Source organism: Choloepus didactylus, chromosome 2 (assembly GCF_015220235.1).
Source record: "Choloepus didactylus isolate mChoDid1 chromosome 2, mChoDid1.pri, whole genome shotgun sequence".
Classification (NCBI taxonomy): domain Eukaryota; kingdom Metazoa; phylum Chordata; class Mammalia; order Pilosa; family Megalonychidae; genus Choloepus; species Choloepus didactylus.
In genome coordinates this window covers 214,110,248-214,129,068 of record NC_051308.1, presented here as the reverse complement: position 1 = coordinate 214,129,068, position 18,821 = coordinate 214,110,248, and the positions used below count along the sequence as shown (strand labels likewise).

At 50.4% G+C, this 18,821-nt stretch overlaps 1 protein-coding gene across 1 annotated transcript; it reads left to right on the top strand.

The window, feature by feature from the left end:
• Positions 1–422: 422 nt before the first annotated feature.
• On the top strand, positions 423–17,585 carry TFAP2E (transcription factor AP-2 epsilon). The gene is made up of 7 exons (XM_037817705.1): positions 423–449; positions 768–1,250; positions 1,702–1,753; positions 12,471–12,693; positions 14,049–14,167; positions 14,746–14,887; positions 16,658–17,585. The coding sequence occupies exons 1-7, from the start codon at positions 423–425 to the stop codon at positions 16,938–16,940; spliced, it is 1,329 nt and encodes a 442-aa protein (XP_037673633.1). The 3' UTR covers positions 16,941–17,585.
• The last annotated feature ends 1,236 nt before the right edge of the window (positions 17,586–18,821 follow it).

Below are 18,821 nucleotides of genomic sequence, written 5' to 3'. Positions count from 1 at the left end.
CCTCCCCTTTGGCCGCCTCTGGAGAGAAGGGAGAAAGCGACCATAGCGTGTCTCTTTAATGCGCGCCCCCGGAGGCCCCGCGCGCCCTCGCCGCTATAATTGGAGTGCATGGAGCAGGTTGCTCTCAGACGAAGCAAGGCAGGCGCTGGGCGCCAATAGACTGACTTTTTCAAGTGAGATCCGCGCCCGTCCAGCCCGAGGACCACAGGTCCAGGCCAGGTCCCTTCCCCAGGAACCCACCAGGAGGCGCCCACTGCTGAAGACGCGACGGCCGCTGGGCTCCGGGCTGGGGTGCACCCCGCCGCCGCGCGGTGACCCCCGCGGGTTGTGCAGGCTCCCCGCACCTCTTCTTGCAGCGCAGCGCTCGCCGTCGGGCGAGGGCTCTGCCGCCGCCACGCCCCACGCATCGCGCTACCCGCGCAATGCTGGTGCACGCTTACTCGGCTATGGTGAGTATTGGCGGGTCCGAGGGCACTCAAGGCACACTGGGCTGGGGGATCCGGAAGCCTGAGGTCTGTACCTTCCGAACCTCCTGCCCCCGCGCCAACGAAATCTTGAGGGTAGGGAACCACAGGGACTCCGCTGCGCGCAGGGGACCACTGTCCCCAGGCTGAAGGTCCCGAGCCGGCGGGTCACTCCAACATAGACCTCAGGCCCCGGAAGCGGGCGGGACAGCTGCTGGACTCTCGCGAGCTAGAGGAGTAGAGTTCTTTCAGGCTGGGGACAGTTCCCAGTGGGTCCCCTAACGCGCCCCTTTCCTTCCCCAGGAGCGCCCCGACGGGCTCTGCGCAGCGGCTGGCGGGGCCCGCCTGTCGTCTCTGCCCCAGGCAGCCTACGGACCCGCGCCGCCGCTCTGCCACACGCCGGCCGCCGCCGCTGCTGCCGACTTCCAGCCGCCCTACTTCCCACCGCCCTACCCGCAGCCGCCGCTGCCCTACGGCCAGGCGCCCGACGCCGCCGCCGCCTTTCCCCACCTGGCCGGGGACCCGTACGGCGGCCTAACGCCCTTGGCGCAGCCGCAGCCTCCGCAGGCCTCCTGGGCCGCGCCCCGCGCCGCCGCCCGCGCCCACGACGAACCGCCCAGCCTGCTTGCGCCGCCGGCCCGCGTCTTGGGCCTCGACCCGCGCCGCGACTACGCAGCTGCAGTGCCCCGGCTCCTGCACGGCTTGGCCGACGGCGCGCACGGCCTGGCCGACGCAGCGCTCGGACTCCCGGGGCTGGCAGCGCCGCCGGGCCTGGAGGACCTGCAGGTGAGACGAGGAATCGCATGGGCCGGGACCGGCCACGGAGCCTGAGGACTTGGGGTTCTGGCTCGAGGTCAAGAGTGACGAATGCGGGAACACGGCTTCTTTCCCAGCCCGCCACTTCTCACTCGTGATCCCGAGGATTCGTCCCAACCACGAAGGGCCTCCATGCCAGTCCCAGACTGCCGGAGCAGCCTACGCCTCGGGCGAAAAAAGGCGTAGTAATTGTTTAAGGTTCAAAATTCCCTTTTTGTACGGCACGATGAGGGAGTCAGGGCTCCAGCTCGGCTGCACATGGTGCCGAGCCACGGTGATTCCTGGTGCCGCCCGTCGCCGCCCCAGGCGTAGGGGGTGCGCGTTGGGCGGAGCAGACTGGGACCAGGGGCAGCAGAAGCTTGGGAAACGACAGATGACTAGGTCCAGACGCACCCTCACCACGGCTCTCTCCTCTTTGTAGGCCACGGATGAGCCGGGACTGAGCCTCCTGGACCAGTCGGTTATCAAGAAAGGTAAGGAATGGCGTGCGATTGCCGGGCAGAGCGAGGCAAGAGGGTGCAGGCCCGCGCGGCTCGCAGACCCATTGTCTACACCGTGGCCCCTGCCTCCTGTGCGCCACCGGGCTTGGTGGCTGCCGGGCACTCATCCCGGTCAGTAGCCGGACAGGTAGCTGCTGCAGCGGGCCTGGCCAGAGTTTGGGCAGCTGCACGAACTTGGAGAGTTGGCCCGGAGCCTGCGGTCTGTCTGAGCTGGGCTCGCCGGCTCTTTCCGCTGCCCAGGCCGCGGAGTGGCGAAAGGGCCTGGCTCTCCCAGCCGAGGGGAGGCCGCTCTTGTGGATCTGGAGTTAATTTGCCGAGCGAGTTAAGCCACTTCCCTATTTCCTAAGAGGTGGGACTGGGAGTGCCGTTCCCACGAATTTCGTTAAATAATTTCCATTGCCCTTTCGGAACTTGGCAGGCGCCTTCTGTCCCTTCCCTGCAGGGCCTTGGGGGCCTCGCGTTTCCCTGGAGAATTTCCTCCCCAAGCGGGAGCCTCCGGAGGCATTTAGGATTAAGGGAGCTGGTGTGTTAATATTGAGTGCTAAGCTGTGTGCACGTGGGTCAGTGTCGGCCTGCTCCTGGGTGTGGGTGTCTATGTGAGTTCAGAGTCCTCCGTGTGACTATATGTTCCTTTCATAGATGGGTATTTCTCGGCGTGTGACTATGTCTGGGTTGCTGTGAGTGTATTTGTGATGTGCATTTGTGTATGTTATTGGACATTTCAGTGTGTTTGGGGGGTCTCTGTGTGCCTGGCAGGGTCACTGTTGAGACCCCGAATTTCTTTTTTGGTATTGAAGATCTCTGAACATGTGAGGATCACTCCCTATGTATTTGCAGGGGTATTTCTGTCGCTTTACACTAGTGGGAGCCTTAGTGTGAACCTGCCCCCAAACCGCTTTTCAGAACTGAGGACGGAGTTCTGGCTGTGCCAGGGAAATGTCTCTGAGACAGAGGTTCAGAGGGGCCCAGGTGTTGTGGGGAAGGGCGTTCCTTAGATTTGAGACAGGCACCTAGGAGGAATTTGAGGAGCCGAGGAGCCCGAGATGCCCTGGGCGCTCACACACCCATGGGATTTGGCTCGAGTTGTTTTTCAAACGAGTGAATTCAAGCTCAGGGGAGTCTCAGGTTGGGGGTGGGGACAAGGGGCTGGACTTCCAGGAGCTGGAGTTTGCTGGACAGCCTGGGGGGGGGGGGCAGGGTTCCCCGAATTGGGCCTGTGTCACCTGGAGCTTGAGTTGTGGGGAAGGTGCTGGAGACCCGGCTGCCGGGAGTGGGGACAAAGGTGTACACCAGGGACCGGGCTCTTTGATGGTGGGAGCTCCGTTCGTTTATAGTGAATGGAGACTTGTTTGAACCCGACGGAAGGGAGACCTCCGTCTGCAGTCGAAGCAAGAGCTTCCACCGGGAGATAAAACTGTTGTTGCAGTCCCATTTCCCGACTCCAGCCGGGGCTGGAGGGGTAGAGACCCAGGCCCTGACTCCCTGCAGGACGCCAAGACCCTGCATTTTGGGAAGGGATTTGAGGGCCTCTGCCCTGGGGAAAGGTATAGGAGACTCAGCCGACGCTCTGGATTCCCATCCCCGGGCCAGAGACGGGCAAGAGGCTGGCTGCGGAAGGAGGGACTGGAATTGCCCCGCAGTTGGTTTCTCTCAAAGGCTATCAGCTTCCATAAATTCCGGATCCTGGATGTACGCCGGGATCCTCAAAGGCGGTCCCAAGAATATGAGTGCAGCCAGGAGTGTCCTGGGTGCTGTGCATTGGCACTCTGGGACGGGGCCGCGCGCCAGTGGCGCGTGGGCCGTCGTGGACCCGGGCGCACACACCAGCCAGATCGCAGTGCCAGCCGGTTAGTGACTGGGTGCAGCGAGGTGGAGCGCCGGCGACCCGAGTGGAGGATGGGGATTCTGGTCGCCCCAACTGGGACGTCGAGGGACAATCCGGAGCGCATCAGCAAAAGGGAAAAGGGCGAGAGTCCGGAGTTCCCTGCGGAAAGTTTCTGAGCTGGCATTCTGCTGGTTCGATGGGACTTTGGGGAGAAGCAAAAAGGATCAGTGCCTATGCTTTCGGACATCGCATGAGCCGAGGTAGGGCTGGCTCCCGGCGGTCCCTACTTACGGATCAGGGCGTGGCGGGCGGCGGAGCGGAGCCACCCAAGCAAGACAGGGCCCGGCTGGAGTCCTGCGCCCGAACTTCGACGTTCAGCGCTCGGCTCTTCTGCTATTGCTGCGGGAATCCCGTCTCGCCGCCAGCCTCTTGGGCCGCCCTTGGGGCGGTGGGTTAGCGCCATTCTTAGCCCTCAGGCCTTTCCCACCGCGTGGACAGTGGTAATACGGCAGAGACTCCCGGCTCCGGCCCGGTGCGATGCAAAACGCTCCCGCTCCCCGCCTCCGCCCGGTCCCGAGGGTACGGAAAGTCGCCCCCCGCCCCATCGCACACTTCCAGGTCGGCCACCCGTTACCGCGGCAAAGTGAATTACGAGATGGCGGATCCGGCCGAGGGCGACCTGGGGAGGTGGAAAGCCCTCCATTTTCAGCCCACATTCGGCAACTCCAGTTTGCGACTTGTCCCAGGCATACATCAGGAACTGAAAGTAGGCGCGACTGGTAGGATAGACAGGCCCAGAGAGAAATATTTTCCAGCCCAGAAGAGCAGCGTGTGAGGTCTGTACAGGATGCCGTGGGAGCTCAGAGGAGAGAGCAATGAGTGTCTGAGTTTGGGAGGCTTACTAAGGAGGGATATTTGAACAGGTCTTAGTAGTGCCCAGTGGATGTTTGTTGAATTAATCAGCGATGGGTTTTGAAATCTGAGTGGATTGGGGGAGGTGGTGTAGGATGGACTGAGCTACTTTCACCACACCAAGCACAGCATGTGCAAATGCCTTCCCCTGCAGAAAAACAAAACACGTTAAAACCTTGGATGTGTTTCGGGTTAAAAAGTCACAGCTGGAGGGGAGTGGTTTGTGGATGACTTGAGATATAGTCCTCTTTCCCTCCAGAGGAAAGTGGGTGGTTGTCTACTAGCAGGGGGTGGGGAGGAGAAGAGGACACTCTCCTCCCCCTCTCAGGGGGCCTCTAGAACAGGGCTGATGTAAATAGTCACCCTCTCCTCTGCTGTCTTTCACTCTGGAGAAGAAGAAGGGAGGTGGGGAGGGTCTGGGCTTCCAGGTGAACCCCAAGCAGGGCCAGGACTAGGGTGAGGTGAGTGAGGCATTCACTTCTGGGGCAAAATTTAAGGGGGCAGCAAAAACTTAGTAATCAAGATAAATAATAATGCAATATGTTTAAAAATAAAAATTAATGGAAAATCCAAGGCAAACAAAATATCAAAATTTTAGTTTTAGTATCAGAATCTGACCCTGCACTTGCAGGACCTTGCCTCTCTTGCTTCACCATCATCTCCACCTGGCCTCCAAGGTTACTTAGTGACTGCTGTAGAAAGTGACAAAAAGAGCAGGGCCCAGGCAGATAGTTTGGACTTTGCCTGAGGGTAATGGGAGCCACAGAAGAGAGTGGAGCAGGGGGATGACAAATAGGAGCTGTATTTGAAAGAAACCCGATGCCTGTTGGTGAGGAGACAGGTCCCACTGGGGAGGTGAGCAGACTCAGATGGGTTGGAGGAGGGTCACTAACCCTGCTGTCTGCCTTCAGCTGTGCCTCTCCCACCCCTCCCACCCCTAGGCTTTAGAACAGTGGGACTCTAAGTGTGGTCTAAGGAACCACAGGCAACAGAATTACTTGGAGTGCTTGTTAAAAATGCAGATTTCCTGGGCACCACCCCACATATACTGAATGAGAATCCCTGGAAGTGTGGTCTGGGAACTTGCATTTTTAATTGCTTTATTGTGGTAAATTTTTCATACCCAAAATTCACCTTTTGTAAGAATACAATTCAATGACTTTTAGAAATTTTACAGAATTGTGTAACCATCACCACAAATCCATTTTAGAACATTTATCATCCTCCAAACTTCCCTCATTCCCATTTGTAATTAATCCCCATTCCCATCCCAAGATTTAGGCAACCACTTATCTGTTTTCTGTCTATAAATTTGCCTGTTATGGACATCTTGTATAGATGGAATCAAAATATATTGACTTTTGAATTGAGCTTCTTTTAGAACTTAGCTTAATGTTTTTGAGGTTCATTCATGTAGCATGGATCAGTAGTTCATTTCTTTTATTGCTTTTTATTCTATGGATGTAACACATTTTGTTGATCCATTCATCAGTTGACAGACTCTTGGTTTGTTTCCACTTTTTGACTATTATGAATAATGCTGCTCTGCACATTCCTTTACATGTCTTTGTGTACACATATGTTTTCATTGCTCTTGGGTAAATTCTGAGGAGTGGAATTGCTGGGTTGTGTGGTAAGTTTGTGTTTAATTTTTTAAGAAACTGCTGTGCTGTTTTCCAAAGTGGATATTTTACATTCCTACCAGCAGTGTGTGAGAGTTCCAGTTTCTCCACATCCTTGCCAACCCTTGGCATTATCTATCTTTTAAATTATAGTTATCCTAGTGGTTTCTCGTTGTAGTTACAATTTGCATTTCCCTAATGACTAATGATGTTGAGCAACTTCTGTATCATTTTTAGTGAAATGTCTAATCAGGTATTTCCCATTTTCTAATTGGATTCTTTATCTTATTATTGAGTTGTAAGAGTTCTTTATACAGTCTAGACACACATACTTGATCAGACATGATATGCAAATATTTTCTTACAGACTATGGTTTGTCCTTTCATTTTCTGAATGTTTTCTTTTTAGATGCAAATGTTTTTACCTGTAATGAAGTCCAATTTATTTTATTCTTTTATGGATCGTGCTTTTGATGTTGTATCTAGGAACTGATTGTCCATCTGAAGGTCGCAAATTATTCTCCTGTGTTTTCTTCTAGAAGGAATTACAGTTTTAACAAGCTTTCTGGGAGTCTGTTGCACACTTCCCAAATTCAGTAGTCAGGCCGTATCTATCACCTGTGGATAGAGTGTGTAGAATTGTGTATGCAAGAGTCTTGCCTGATACGTTGAATGACTGGGAGTTCTGTGTCTGTTGGAGTATATGTATGTGAACAGTTTCTCCATGTGTGACCAAGGTAACACCCATGAGTATAGCTGTCCCCGCTTCAGGAGTCACCAGGGTAGGCCCATCCTTTGGGGGTGGGAGATTAACACCAGAGTCTCCACTTTGCAATCTGTGCTAGCTCAATTCCCACCTCCACGACTGTCCTTTCTCCAGCCCCTCCACTTCCCTAACCTTAGGCTCTATCTGTCTTGTCATTTTTAAGGGAAGAGGCTCTGAGAAAACGAGGATGGGTGTGGGGAGCAGTGAGGTCTATCACTTGTACACAAACACATAGCCACGTGTCATGCACCTACACTTAGCTGCACCTATGTTTGCATAAACCTGACACAAACTCTATATTTAAATATACCATCAGGAGCAAAGCACTTGCTGATATCCACGTACATGCTGCCACATTTCTACATTACTCAAGGAGGACAGAGACTGTCAGAGTACATAGCTGGGGCTCAGTATTTATTTAATCAGTCTCACCCTCCATTGCTCTATCTATGACAACGGCATACAGTTTTTGTTTACATTCACTTCTGTGTCACACATGTACTCACATATGTCCCTGTTTGCACATGCATAAACAACCTCACACAGCCTTGGTCTTTCCTCCCTGTCAGAGGGCGCAACCTCAAGGGGGCCAGATTTGAATGGATGGAAGAGGCTGCTAGTGGAGAGAAGAATTTTCTCTTCCTCTGACCGCTCCCTCTTTTAGGGGTAATGGAAGGACAGTAGTCACTTTGCCCTTCTTTTTATTTTGTCAATTTGCAGTCTTATTTTTTTTAAGTCAAATTTATTGAGGTATAATTTACATACAGTACAATTCACCCTTTTTAGATAGACAGGTCTATGAATTTTGAGAAACTCTTACACGTAGTCATGTAACCACTGAAACAATCAAGATATAGAATAGCTCCATCACCCTGTCAAGGCAGAGGGACCCTGGATGAAGAGAGAACCAGGGCAAAGATGGACACTAGCCTGGAAGGCACTGACAAGGCAGGCCATGGGGGCAGCTGGGCATGTCCAGTGTTGGTATGTCTGTCGAGTCAGGATATCCTACTCCCTGCTCCAGAGTGGAGCCAGATAAGAGTAAGGCGAGTGAGGCAGGGTCATGAAAGTGAAGGGTTGGGTTCTGTTGCTATTTAAAATTTTGATATTTTGTTCATTATGGATTTTAATATTAATTTTGATTTTTAAAAATATTTCATCAACTACTATTTATCTTAATTACTAAGTGTTAAATTTGTTTATCTTAATTACTGAGTCTTTAAATGTGGCCCCCCAGGTAAGTGCCCCACTTTTTTTCTGGCCTTGCTCTGGGGACAGGAAACTTGCCTGGGATGGGGGGTACATACACACAGGTGCAGCCCATTCTCTCAACAACCCTCCAAATCTCCACTTCCCACTCACCTCCACCCATGAACTTCTGGTCCCTTACTGAAACCTGGGTGGGGTCCTAGGGGGGAAGGGCAGTTTTACTATCGGTTGCTAACAGAGAACTGAGGCTTCTGCTTAAACCCCTCCTCCCATCCCCACCCCCACCCTGAGCCTGGGACATCTGGACTGTGGGCTATCACTTTTTCCCACTTCCAGTTCCAGGGGACTTTGCTTCACTCATTTATTCCACGTTCACTTGTGCCCACCTGTGCCAAGACCCTGCCCAGGAGGCACTCCTAGTTGGTGGGGAAGACAGACGGGCAAACAATGAAGGTTCAGTGTGGTAAGGACAAGGATAGGGGCTGAGAGGGAGTTGGGGTAGAGGGGATGGTGCGTGACCTGAGGCTTGGGAAGGAAGGGTTTCTGCTCAGTAAAATGGAGAAGGGCCCCTGTTCTGGTTTGCTAATGCTGCCCTTTTGCAAAACACCAGAAATGGATTGGCTTTTATAAAGAGGGGTTATTTGGTTACACAGTTACAGTCTTAAGGTCTTAAAGTTTCCAAGGTAATGCATCAACAATGGGGTACCTTCAGTGGAGGATGGCCAGTTAGCTGGGAAGGCTCGTGGCTGCCATCCACTTGCTCCCAGGTTACGTTTCAAAATGGCTTTCTCCAAAATGTTGCTCTTAGGTCGTTTTGTCCTCTCTTAGCTTCTCTGGAGCCAAAATCTGCTTTCAAAGGCCATCTCCAAAATGTCTCTGTAAGTTGCAGCTCCTCTCTCAGCTCCTGTACTTTCTTCAAAGTGTCCCTCTTGGCTGTAGGAAGCTCACTCCTTCTGTCTGAGCTTATATAGTGCTCTAGTAAACTAATCAAGGCCCATGCTGAATGGGCAGGACCACACCTCCATGGAAACCATCCAGAGTTATCACACAGTTGGGCAACTCGCTTCTCCATGGAAACACTCAAAGAATTACAATCTAATCAACACTAATACGTCTTCCCACCCAAGATTGCATCAAAGATAATGGCGTTTTGAGGGACACAATACATTCAAACTGGCACAGCCCCTGAGACAGAACAGCAAGCAGTTTTGTGGGGCTCAAAGAGCTAGAGGTCCTGTTTGGCTTGTGCGGAGTTTTAAAAATTTTGAATCAGATACCCACCTTTAAAAATGCAGAGATTTCACATAAAAATTAGGAATCCTGGTTTCTCCAGCAAAAACGAAAAACAGGAGATCTGGCTACATTGGGTTTGTGTTCCTGCATACTGACAATCGACTCCAGCTTTGCATAGGGCTGCAGTTGCAGCCTGCCATTGTCCCCCACTCCTGCATCTCACTTGCTTATGTTACTTGCCAGCCCCATTTGTAGAACAGAGCTGCACTGGCTAGTATGGTAGCCATTAGCTACTACATGTGGCTACTGAGATTTGAATGTGGCTGGTCTGAACTGAGATAGCCTTAGTGTAAAATTGACACTGGATTTTTTTATGTAATTTTATTGAGATATAATCACATAACATACAGTCATTCAACGTGTATAATCAGTTGTTCACAGTTTCATCATATAATTGTGCTTTCATCACCACAATCAAACTTTGAGCATTTTCATTACTCCAAAAAATAAAATTAAAATAAAAAAGAACTTCTAAAATATCCCATTCCCTTCCTCCCCCATTGTTAATTTACTTTTTTTAATACAGTGTAATCACACACCCTACAGTCATCCATAGTATACAATCAATTACTCACTGCACCGTCATACAGTTGTGCTTTCATCACCAGAATAAATTTTTGAACATTTTCCTTACTCCAAAATAAAAATAAAAGCAAAAAAGAACACCTAAATCTTTCTGTCTCCTCCATCCCACCCTATTCTTCATTTAATTTTTGTCCCCATTTTTCCACTCATTTGTCCATATACTGGATAATGGGAATCTGAGCCACAGGTTTTCACACTCACACGGTCACACTGTGCAAGCTACATAGTTATACAATTGTCTTCAAGAATCAAGGTCACTGGGTTGCAGTTTGACAGCTTCAGGTATTTCCCTCTAGCCATTTCAACACACCAAAAACTAAAATGTGATATCTGTATAGCACATAAGAATACCCTCCAGAGTGACCTCTCAACTCCATTTGAAATCTCTCAGCCACTGGAACCTTATTTTGTTTCATCTCTCTTCCCCCTTTTGTTCAAGAAGATCCTCTCAGTCCCACAGTGGTGGGTCCAGGCTCATCCCAGAAGTCATTTCCTGCATTGCCAGAGGGATTTACACCCCTTGGTGACACTGGATTTTGCAGCGAAAACAAAAAGAATGTAAAATATCTCAATAGTTTAAAAATATTGTTTACATGTTGAAATGATAGTTTTTGATATGTTGGGGTGAATAAAATATGTAATTAGAAATAATCTCACCTGTTATGTTCTTTTTTTATTGTGGCTACTAGAAAATTTAAACTTACCTATGTGGTTCATATTACATTTATTGGACAAAATAAATATAATCTCTAAAGAACAAATGGGGACCAGGCAAGAAAGGTAGGCAGGGGCCGGAACGTGAAGGAAGGTGAAGGAGGACATTATAATGTGATTGTTTAAGGATATGAACTTGGCAGTCAGCGAGCAATGGTCAGCACCCATTTCTGCTCCTTCCTTGCTGTGTCATCTTAGAAAGTTACTTAACGTCTCTGAATCTTCAGTTTCTTCATTTTGAAATGGGGATGTGGACAACAGCATCTACTCCATAGGACTGATCATGTAAAGTGCTTGTATATAATCAGCACTCACTTTTATTGTTGATGGCAGTATTCTGCCCAGCTTCAGGGAACTGACCAGGTACTGATGAGTTTTAGGCTGGGGAGTGATGCAAGTTTCAGAAAGATCCCTCTGGAACAGGGTAGGGGCTGTGCCGAAATTCAAGCAGAAAGTGAGAGTATCTGTGGGCATGCGGAGAAATGGCCATAATTGAGGCACATATTCTTTAAAGTAGTAGGACATGGTCGTGAGATGTGGTAGGAGAGGAGGCTGTGGGGGATATCACTGAGGTTTTGGCAGGTGACAGAGGGTGGGACTGCTCATCCAGAGACGGAGTAGACGGAGGGGCTCCACCAGGCCAGGGACCAGGTTGGCCTTGCATACCTCTGTATTCCTGATGCCTAGCACAGTGCTGGTAAACAGGTGCTCAGCAAATATTTACCAAATGACCAGAAGGCTAAGGGCACTGTCTTGGAGACCACAGTCCTGGGTTCACTTCTGGTTCTCAACCTTCCAGCTGTGTGATCTCAGCTCTTTTGGGATTTAGTCTCCTCATCTGTAATATGAGAATAATAAGTGTAGCCCCCTCATGGGTGGTTTTAGAGATTCACTGAGGTTATCTGTGTAAGCACATAGCATAGTGACTGCCAAATAATGAGGTTTGGTAATTGTTAACCCCAGGCTGTCTACCTGATCCCCACCCCTCCCTGTCCCCCACCCCCCACCCCCACTCCACAAGGCCTTCTCTACCAAAGCTATCACCTCCTTGAAAGAAGAGAAGACCAAGGGATTCCTTTGAGGAAGCAGCTACCCTATTATCCTCCCTTTCCCTTTGGCTAAGCAGGAGAATGGAAGTTAGACTACTGGAAGAACTTCCTTTTAGAGTCAAGAATATCTAGGTGGGTCCGGGAAACTGGCTTCTAAGATTCCCTTCCCTATTACCTTTAATAGATAATTAGGGTGTACTTGGGAGGGAGCACAGGGGGTATCTGGGGGGTGTTCCTGGTCTCCTTGAGAATCCCAGAATGACTTGGCAGGAAGGGATGCTGTGGTGACCCAGACATTCAGACTCCATTTCTTCACTTCCAGCTCCCTCTCTCATTGCACATGCTAAAACTCCAAGACAGATGAAGCTGTTTGAGTTTTAACAGGGAACCTGCCTGCCTCAGTGAAGGTAACACAGATTCAAGAGCCAGGCAGCTCTGGGCTCAAATTTCCAGCATCCAATAGCTGAGTCACTTTAACCTCTCTGGTGCTTCAGTTTCTTCCTTTGTAAAGCAGGGATAATGGTACCACCCTCGGCAAGGTGCTGGGACATTTAAATGCAGCTGATGTGCAGTTTGTAGCAAGGTGCCAGGCACCTAGTTGGTGCTTCATTCAGGTGCTCACTGATGGTGACTGTGTCAGCTGATGGTGCCTGTGTCCTGCGGTCTTTGGCTCAGTGTTTTCTCTCTTTGTCTTGCTCTTGCTTCTGCTCCACAGTCCCCATTCCCCCCAAAGCCAGCAGCCTCTCGGCCCTCTCCTTGGCCAAAGACAGCCTGGTTGGCGGCATCACGAACCCCAGCGAGGTCTTCTGCTCTGTGCCTGGACGGCTCTCGCTGCTCAGCTCGACCTCCAAGTACAAGGTGACAGTGGGGGAGGTGCAGCGGCGACTCTCGCCTCCCGAGTGCCTCAACGCCTCCCTCCTGGGAGGCGTCCTCCGCAGGTAGGAAGGCCAGCCCACAATTCCCTGCACAGCACCCAGGCTGAAATCCCTGGTCTTCTTGGACCTTCTCAGAGGGTCAGAGAGGGGCCAGCCTCACCCAGGCCACAGTATCATCTCCACCTCAGTCTCTGTTAGGGAGGAAGGCAGGCATGGGAACCCAAGATTCTGCATGCTCCAGAGGGCGGGCCCAGATCTCCAGTCGCTTCCGCGGGCCTATGTGCTTAGGGGTGGGAGTTGGGGACAGAAGGAGCCATGGGCCCAGAGAAGGCATGGAGGATTCACCCACTTTGGGCAGGATGGGCAAGGCTGGATCTGGGGAAGAGAAAATGCGTTTTCATCCCTACCCCAGGAAAGGGACCCCCAGGACCCCAAGGCTCAATCCCCGTGGCAGCAGAGGCCTCTCTGTGTTTGGGGGTGGGGGACTTAGAAGTTCATAGTTTTTCTTCATAACTGTGTGTCTGTCTCTCTTTGTTCATGTCCTTGTGCCTGGGTAGTGTATTTTTGCCTCAGTGCCATGTTTTGATATGCCTGAGGGTCGGATATATGGCGTGTGTGTCTGTGTGTGTGTGTACACAGTAGGGGATGGTCAAGAGTATATGTTTCCATGAGTGTGTTTCCTGTGTTATCTTTAGTGGGGATGTGTTGGCTGGAATGTTTCCTGCTGTGTGTGTGTATGTGCCTTTGTGCATGTGAGAAATTGTATGTGCATCTGGAGCTAAATATATGTATGTTTGCATGTCTGTACCTCTGTTGGGGCAGCAATTGTGCTCTTGTAGGGGTCTCTCCTATTCTTGGACTCTTTGAGCAACCCAGAGCAATTTGTGTGTAAGTCCATGAGTACATATGTCTCTGGGATCCTGTATTGGTGTAACCTGTGTCTATGTTTATGTCTCTGTGTGTCCCTGGGTATCTAAATCTGTGTACTTGTCTCTTGTCTGTATTAGTGTGTATGTGTCTCTGTATTCTTGGCCCTTCTCTTGCATTTATCTTTGTCTGTGTCTCTGGGTGGCTGTGTGTGTACTGATATTTCTCCGTGAGTCTCCTCATATAGGTCTTTGTGTCTCTGGGTAGCTGTGTATGGCCCCGCTGTTGTGCTAAGTTTGTGGGAAGGAAGGACCCCAAAATGCTGGCTTATCTTGCCCCACCCTAGACTGCTCCTGCTATTATTCTGAAGCTGGGTCTTCCCCTCACCCCATTTCTTGGCTGAAAAACCAGTGCGGTTAGGAAGACATTGTTGCCATGCTGGAGACTCCACAGTGTCTCCAGGCCCATTGGGGGGATGGTGGGGGCAGCTGGGCCCTACTGGAGTCGCTTAGTCTACCTTCTTCTCTGCTCTCCTCCTCCTCCCAACTCAGGGCCAAGTCCAAGAATGGGGGCCGGTGCCTGCGAGAGCGGCTGGAGAAGATTGGGCTCAACCTGCCAGCTGGCCGTCGCAAGGCTGCCAATGTGACCCTGCTGACTTCACTGGTGGAGGGTGAGCAAGGCCTGAGGGTTGGCACATGAGGAACATGTGTGATGGATGGAGTGTAACGGTCCCTAATGCATGAGGGCGTGTTTAATCATGTGTGGTTCATGTGAATGTGGTATCTGTGTGTAATTTGTGTGTCATATATAACTAAGGTGTGTGTCATGTGTATAGGCTTTGTGTGTGTGCTTGCATGCATATGGGTGCAAGCACCTCTACAGTAGAGTGTGTGGCAAGTGTGTAGGGGGGGAGGAGTGGCTAAGGTATGAGGGGGATGAGAGCCCCCTTTCTTAGAGGTTAGTGACTCTGGATCCTGCGCTCTGGGCTTGGTTGTGTTGAGCTCTGGCTCTAGGATGTGTGGTGGGCTCAGTGCCCCACCTGAGCTCAGAGCCCATCCCCACTGGCCCCAAGGGAAAGCAATGGAATTGGGGCTGGGGCTGGGCTGGGAAGGAAATCAGAGGAAGGCCTCTCCAGCAGCAGGATGGGGCAGTATGCCCCCAGCCAGGATTTGGGGGTTCAAGCCTGTGCTTGAAAGGGGTCTAATACACCCAGCAGCAATGACAGTTCTCTAACCCACCTCCCCCTAGGAGAGGCTGTGCACCTGGCCCGAGACTTCGGTTATGTCTGTGAGACTGAGTTCCCAGCCAAGGCAGCCGCCGAGTACCTGTGCCGACAGCATGCTGACCCAGGAGAACTGCACAGTCGCAAGAGCATGCTGCTGGCTGCCAAGTGAGTGAGGGTGTCACGTGTGCACAGGCTGTCATGGGTGCCACACACAGACACACAAGGTGCAGTGCACAGACACAGGCACCATACGAGGCACACCTAGGCTCCATGCTTAGGTTCACAGGGGCACTCAGATGGTGCACACGTGGGACACTGCAGACGAATATATCTATGCATCAGCAAAACTGGCTTACACAGGCACCATGTGTGCATGTTCCACTCACAAAGACTGCCCATGGCACCACCATGCTAGCCCCATCATGGGTGTCAGTTCCATGGTCTTGCTACCCTGCTGGAGTCTTGTCTGTCAGCCCCTTTGCTCTAGCCATCTCCATCAGGGGGCCCCAATGCCCACACAGATGCCCAGGTTGCCCCTTCTTTATCTACTTCACACATGATCCCTCTGCTAGTCCCATGGGTGCTTCCCTCACTACTGTTCACATGCTGCCGTATCAAATCAAGTCTACTAGTTTTTCTCCTGGGCTTTTGCCCCAGCACCCTGCACCTCAACCGTTCCCCCAGCCTCCCTGCATATACTATACACCCCTGCTCAAGAACTTCTAATAACTCCCTATGCACTGCATTGATTTCCAACCAGGTTCGGTGAGGATGCCTTAGGGCCTGTTTTACATACTGTTATTCCATTAAAATTTAGTTTTTTAGAAAGGGTTCCATTGCAAGGAGACAGGGGTGGGGAGGAGGGGAAAAACATTTTGAAAACCACCAATTGGTAGGTTTGCACTTGCACACTCCTTTGAGGGCCCCTAGTCTGACCCACACAAACCTCACCCACTCCAAATAGCTCCTACTCAGTCTCCTGCTCTCACATCCTTCTACTTAGAGCACCATCTAATTCCCCCACCTAATGCAGCCTACTTCACCATTCAAATCACAACCCCGTGGTCCCTCCTCTGAGGCTTTCCTCAAGTCCCCTAGGCAGAAGAATCACAAATTCATGGGACTGCTGAATGGAGAGACCTTTGAGTCTGCTCATATTGTAGCTGGAGAAACATATAGGGCAGGTTTTTGCCTCATTCATTAAGTCATCAAGCACCTGGTGGGTCCAAACCATGTCTATGATGCTGGCTGGGTTTCTTGGAGATGTACATAAAGATGAGTGATATGTTCCCACTCCTATTGCCTGAGCCACACACAAGATGCACAAAGAAATGGATAATGGCCCCATACTGGAGCTGTTTTCAAATCCCAGCTCAGTTACTTCAGCAGGTCACCCAACCTCTCTGAAACCAGTTTCCCCATCCATATAATGGGGATAGTAATAGTGTCAACCTCACAGATTTGTTGTGTGAGATGATGCATGCAGTGTGCTTGGGAAAGCATATAGTCTCAATTAGTGTTCACTGCTACCTTTTATTTCAATTATCCAAGGCAGATTCTGGATTGTTCCCTAATAACTGCAAAGACAAAATCTGTGAAGCCTTGGGTGTTTGGTGTGGGGTTGGGAGCGGTGATTCAGGAAAGCTTCCTGTGTAAGGTAGTATTTGAGCTGGACTTTGAATGTGGATAGGACGTCAACTGGGAGAACATGTAGGATACTGGCATATGCTACATTCTGGGTGATACTGGGCAAGTCAGTTAAACCTCTCTGAACCTTAGTTTATTTTTCTGTAAAATGGGTATGATCATCATTTGCAGGCTGTTCAGTCAGCAATCATATAAATATATCATATATAAAATATATATAAAGTATCCAGCACATGGTAGGTTCTCAGAGCTTTGTCCTCTAACCTCTGACCTTCCTTCCCCCACCAGGCAGATCTGCAAAGAGTTTGCAGAGTTGATGGCTCAGGACCGCTCACCGCTGGGCAACAGCCACCCGGCACTCATCCTGGAGCCTCATGTGCAGAGTTGCCTGACACACTTTAGCCTCATCACCCATGGCTTTGGCGGGCCTGCCATCTGTGCTGCCCTCACTGCTTTCCAGAACTACTTGCTGGAGTCGCTCAAGGGGCTGGACAAGATGTTTCTAAACAGTGCAGGCAGCGGGCACGGTGACACCAAGGCTTCGGAGAAGGATGCCAAACATCGGAAATAACCGCTTCCCTCACCCCAATGCTAAGGGTTTCCCCAGGCCTGAAATGAAGCTTTAGCTCCTGGGGGCAGGCCTGAAAGGATTAAAAGGCAGAATTAAAAGGCTAGGAAGAGAACAATCATCCAGAAACCCCAGTGCAGGGTCTGGGCTGGAACAAGGGGAGTGGCCTTTTTGTGTGGTTTGTTGGTAGTTTGTTGGTAAATTAAGGGCCCAGGTATCTGCCTCACATGTGTAATTTCTGACCTTTGATTGCTAAGAAGGATTTGGACAGGAAATAGGCATGGAAAGGTCTGGCTCGTGGGGCAGAGCCCTGCCTGTTAGAATACCTGGGCAATAGTGGGTCCTCTGAGGGACCAAGGCCTTTCTGTTTTTCTGCTGATGGCAGGAGGGAAATTGTTAAAAAAAATCTGAGGTGCTATTGAGGGACTGGTGCCCCTCAACCCGGAAAAGGAGTGCTGGCAGGAGGCCCCAGCGGGCTCTTTGGGTTCCTCCCACTCTTGGAAAGTAGACAAGAAGGGCCTTCAAGGACAAAGAAGATAAAGCACAAATTACAGAACTTGAATTCAGACTGTACTTCACAGTCCTGTCACTGTCTTATTTATTTATGTATGTTGTAATTAAATCTGAATGTTTTAAAATGTCCAATGCAACTTATTTATCCCAATGAGTTGGGGTCTCTTGTTGCACTGTTTTCTGCTCACACACCAAGATGTCCAGCTGAATCAGATGGAGAGGGTATTTTTACTTGCAAAGGGATGTGGGTGGGCTGGGAGGGAAGCAAAGTGTGTCAGGAGCTTTGAGGTTGTTGCTGGAGTTTTGTATTTGCTGTTTTTCTTGATCCTGCAGTCACTGTACCTCCCCATCTCTCAGATCATTTCCTCATTCTCATAATAAAACCTTTCCATTGGATGTGAAGCCCTCCCTATCCTTCTTCAGCTCAGGCCTGGATCTCCCTCCTAATGGGAAGGTCACTGGGGAAAGGGAGGGCCTGAGAATTAGAAGGAGGGGTTGGAGGCTACAAGGGACCTCTAAGGGGGATCCCCAGGTGGGTTGAGGGCACCTCTGTGTGAGAGGGGCTGCGGAGGTTGGTGGGTCTAGATGGCTTGTCAGTGTGGCTGTTAGTTTTGTGTGTGTGTGTGTGTGTGTGTGTGTGTGTGTGTGTAGGTCTATATATGTATTGTGACTTAGTGGGCTTGTGTGAATGTGTGTTTGGCTGTTGGGTCTATGTGAGGTGTTAACATCACTCCTGATGGTGGTTCTGTATGTGTGAAGGCCAGTGACTATGTGTGTGTCTATCAGGCTAATGCTAATTCGGCTTTCTTGCCTTCTTGAGGATTTCACTCTTTGGCATCTTTTGTCTTTCCCACATCATCAGTATTCCTCTCTACTGGACCATTCCCCAAAGTACACATGCTCTAGGGTCTCATCTTAAAAAATATAAATACTTTCCCCATGTCTTTGTGCTTTTGCAGTTAAAATTCTTGAAAGATTGCCACAACCCCACCTCCACTTTCTCACCCAATTTGCTCTTCAACCCACTTTCAATCTGGCCTCCATACCTACCAATGTACTGAAATCCACTCAGCAAGGCCATCAAAGACCATGGTGTCAAACCCAAAGGCCATTTTTCTGGACTTAACAGTGGAGTGACATGGCTGACCACTTGCTCTTTTCTGAAACACTCTTCTTTGTGCTTCCCAACTTCTCTTGTTTCCTTTTACCTCACTGGTTCCAACTTTGTCTCCTTTGTTGGCTCCTTCTCTACTTGACTTCTAAATATTGGCCTTCTTTGGGGCCTTCCTTATCCACACTGTCTCCCTAGATGACCTCACTCAGTTCCACACTTCATATATCACCCATATGCTATCATGAATTTATATCCTC

Excerpts from the sequence above, each read along its gene's own strand:
- TFAP2E (XM_037817705.1), top strand. The coding sequence starts at position 423 with ATGCTGGTGCACGCTTACTCGGCTATG. Across the intron at positions 1,754-12,470 it reads CCAGTCGGTTATCAAGAAAG|TCCCCATTCCCCCCAAAGCC; the intron begins GTAAGGAATGGC and ends TCTGCTCCACAG. Across the intron at positions 14,888-16,657 it reads AGCATGCTGCTGGCTGCCAA|GCAGATCTGCAAAGAGTTTG; the intron begins GTGAGTGAGGGT and ends TTCCCCCACCAG.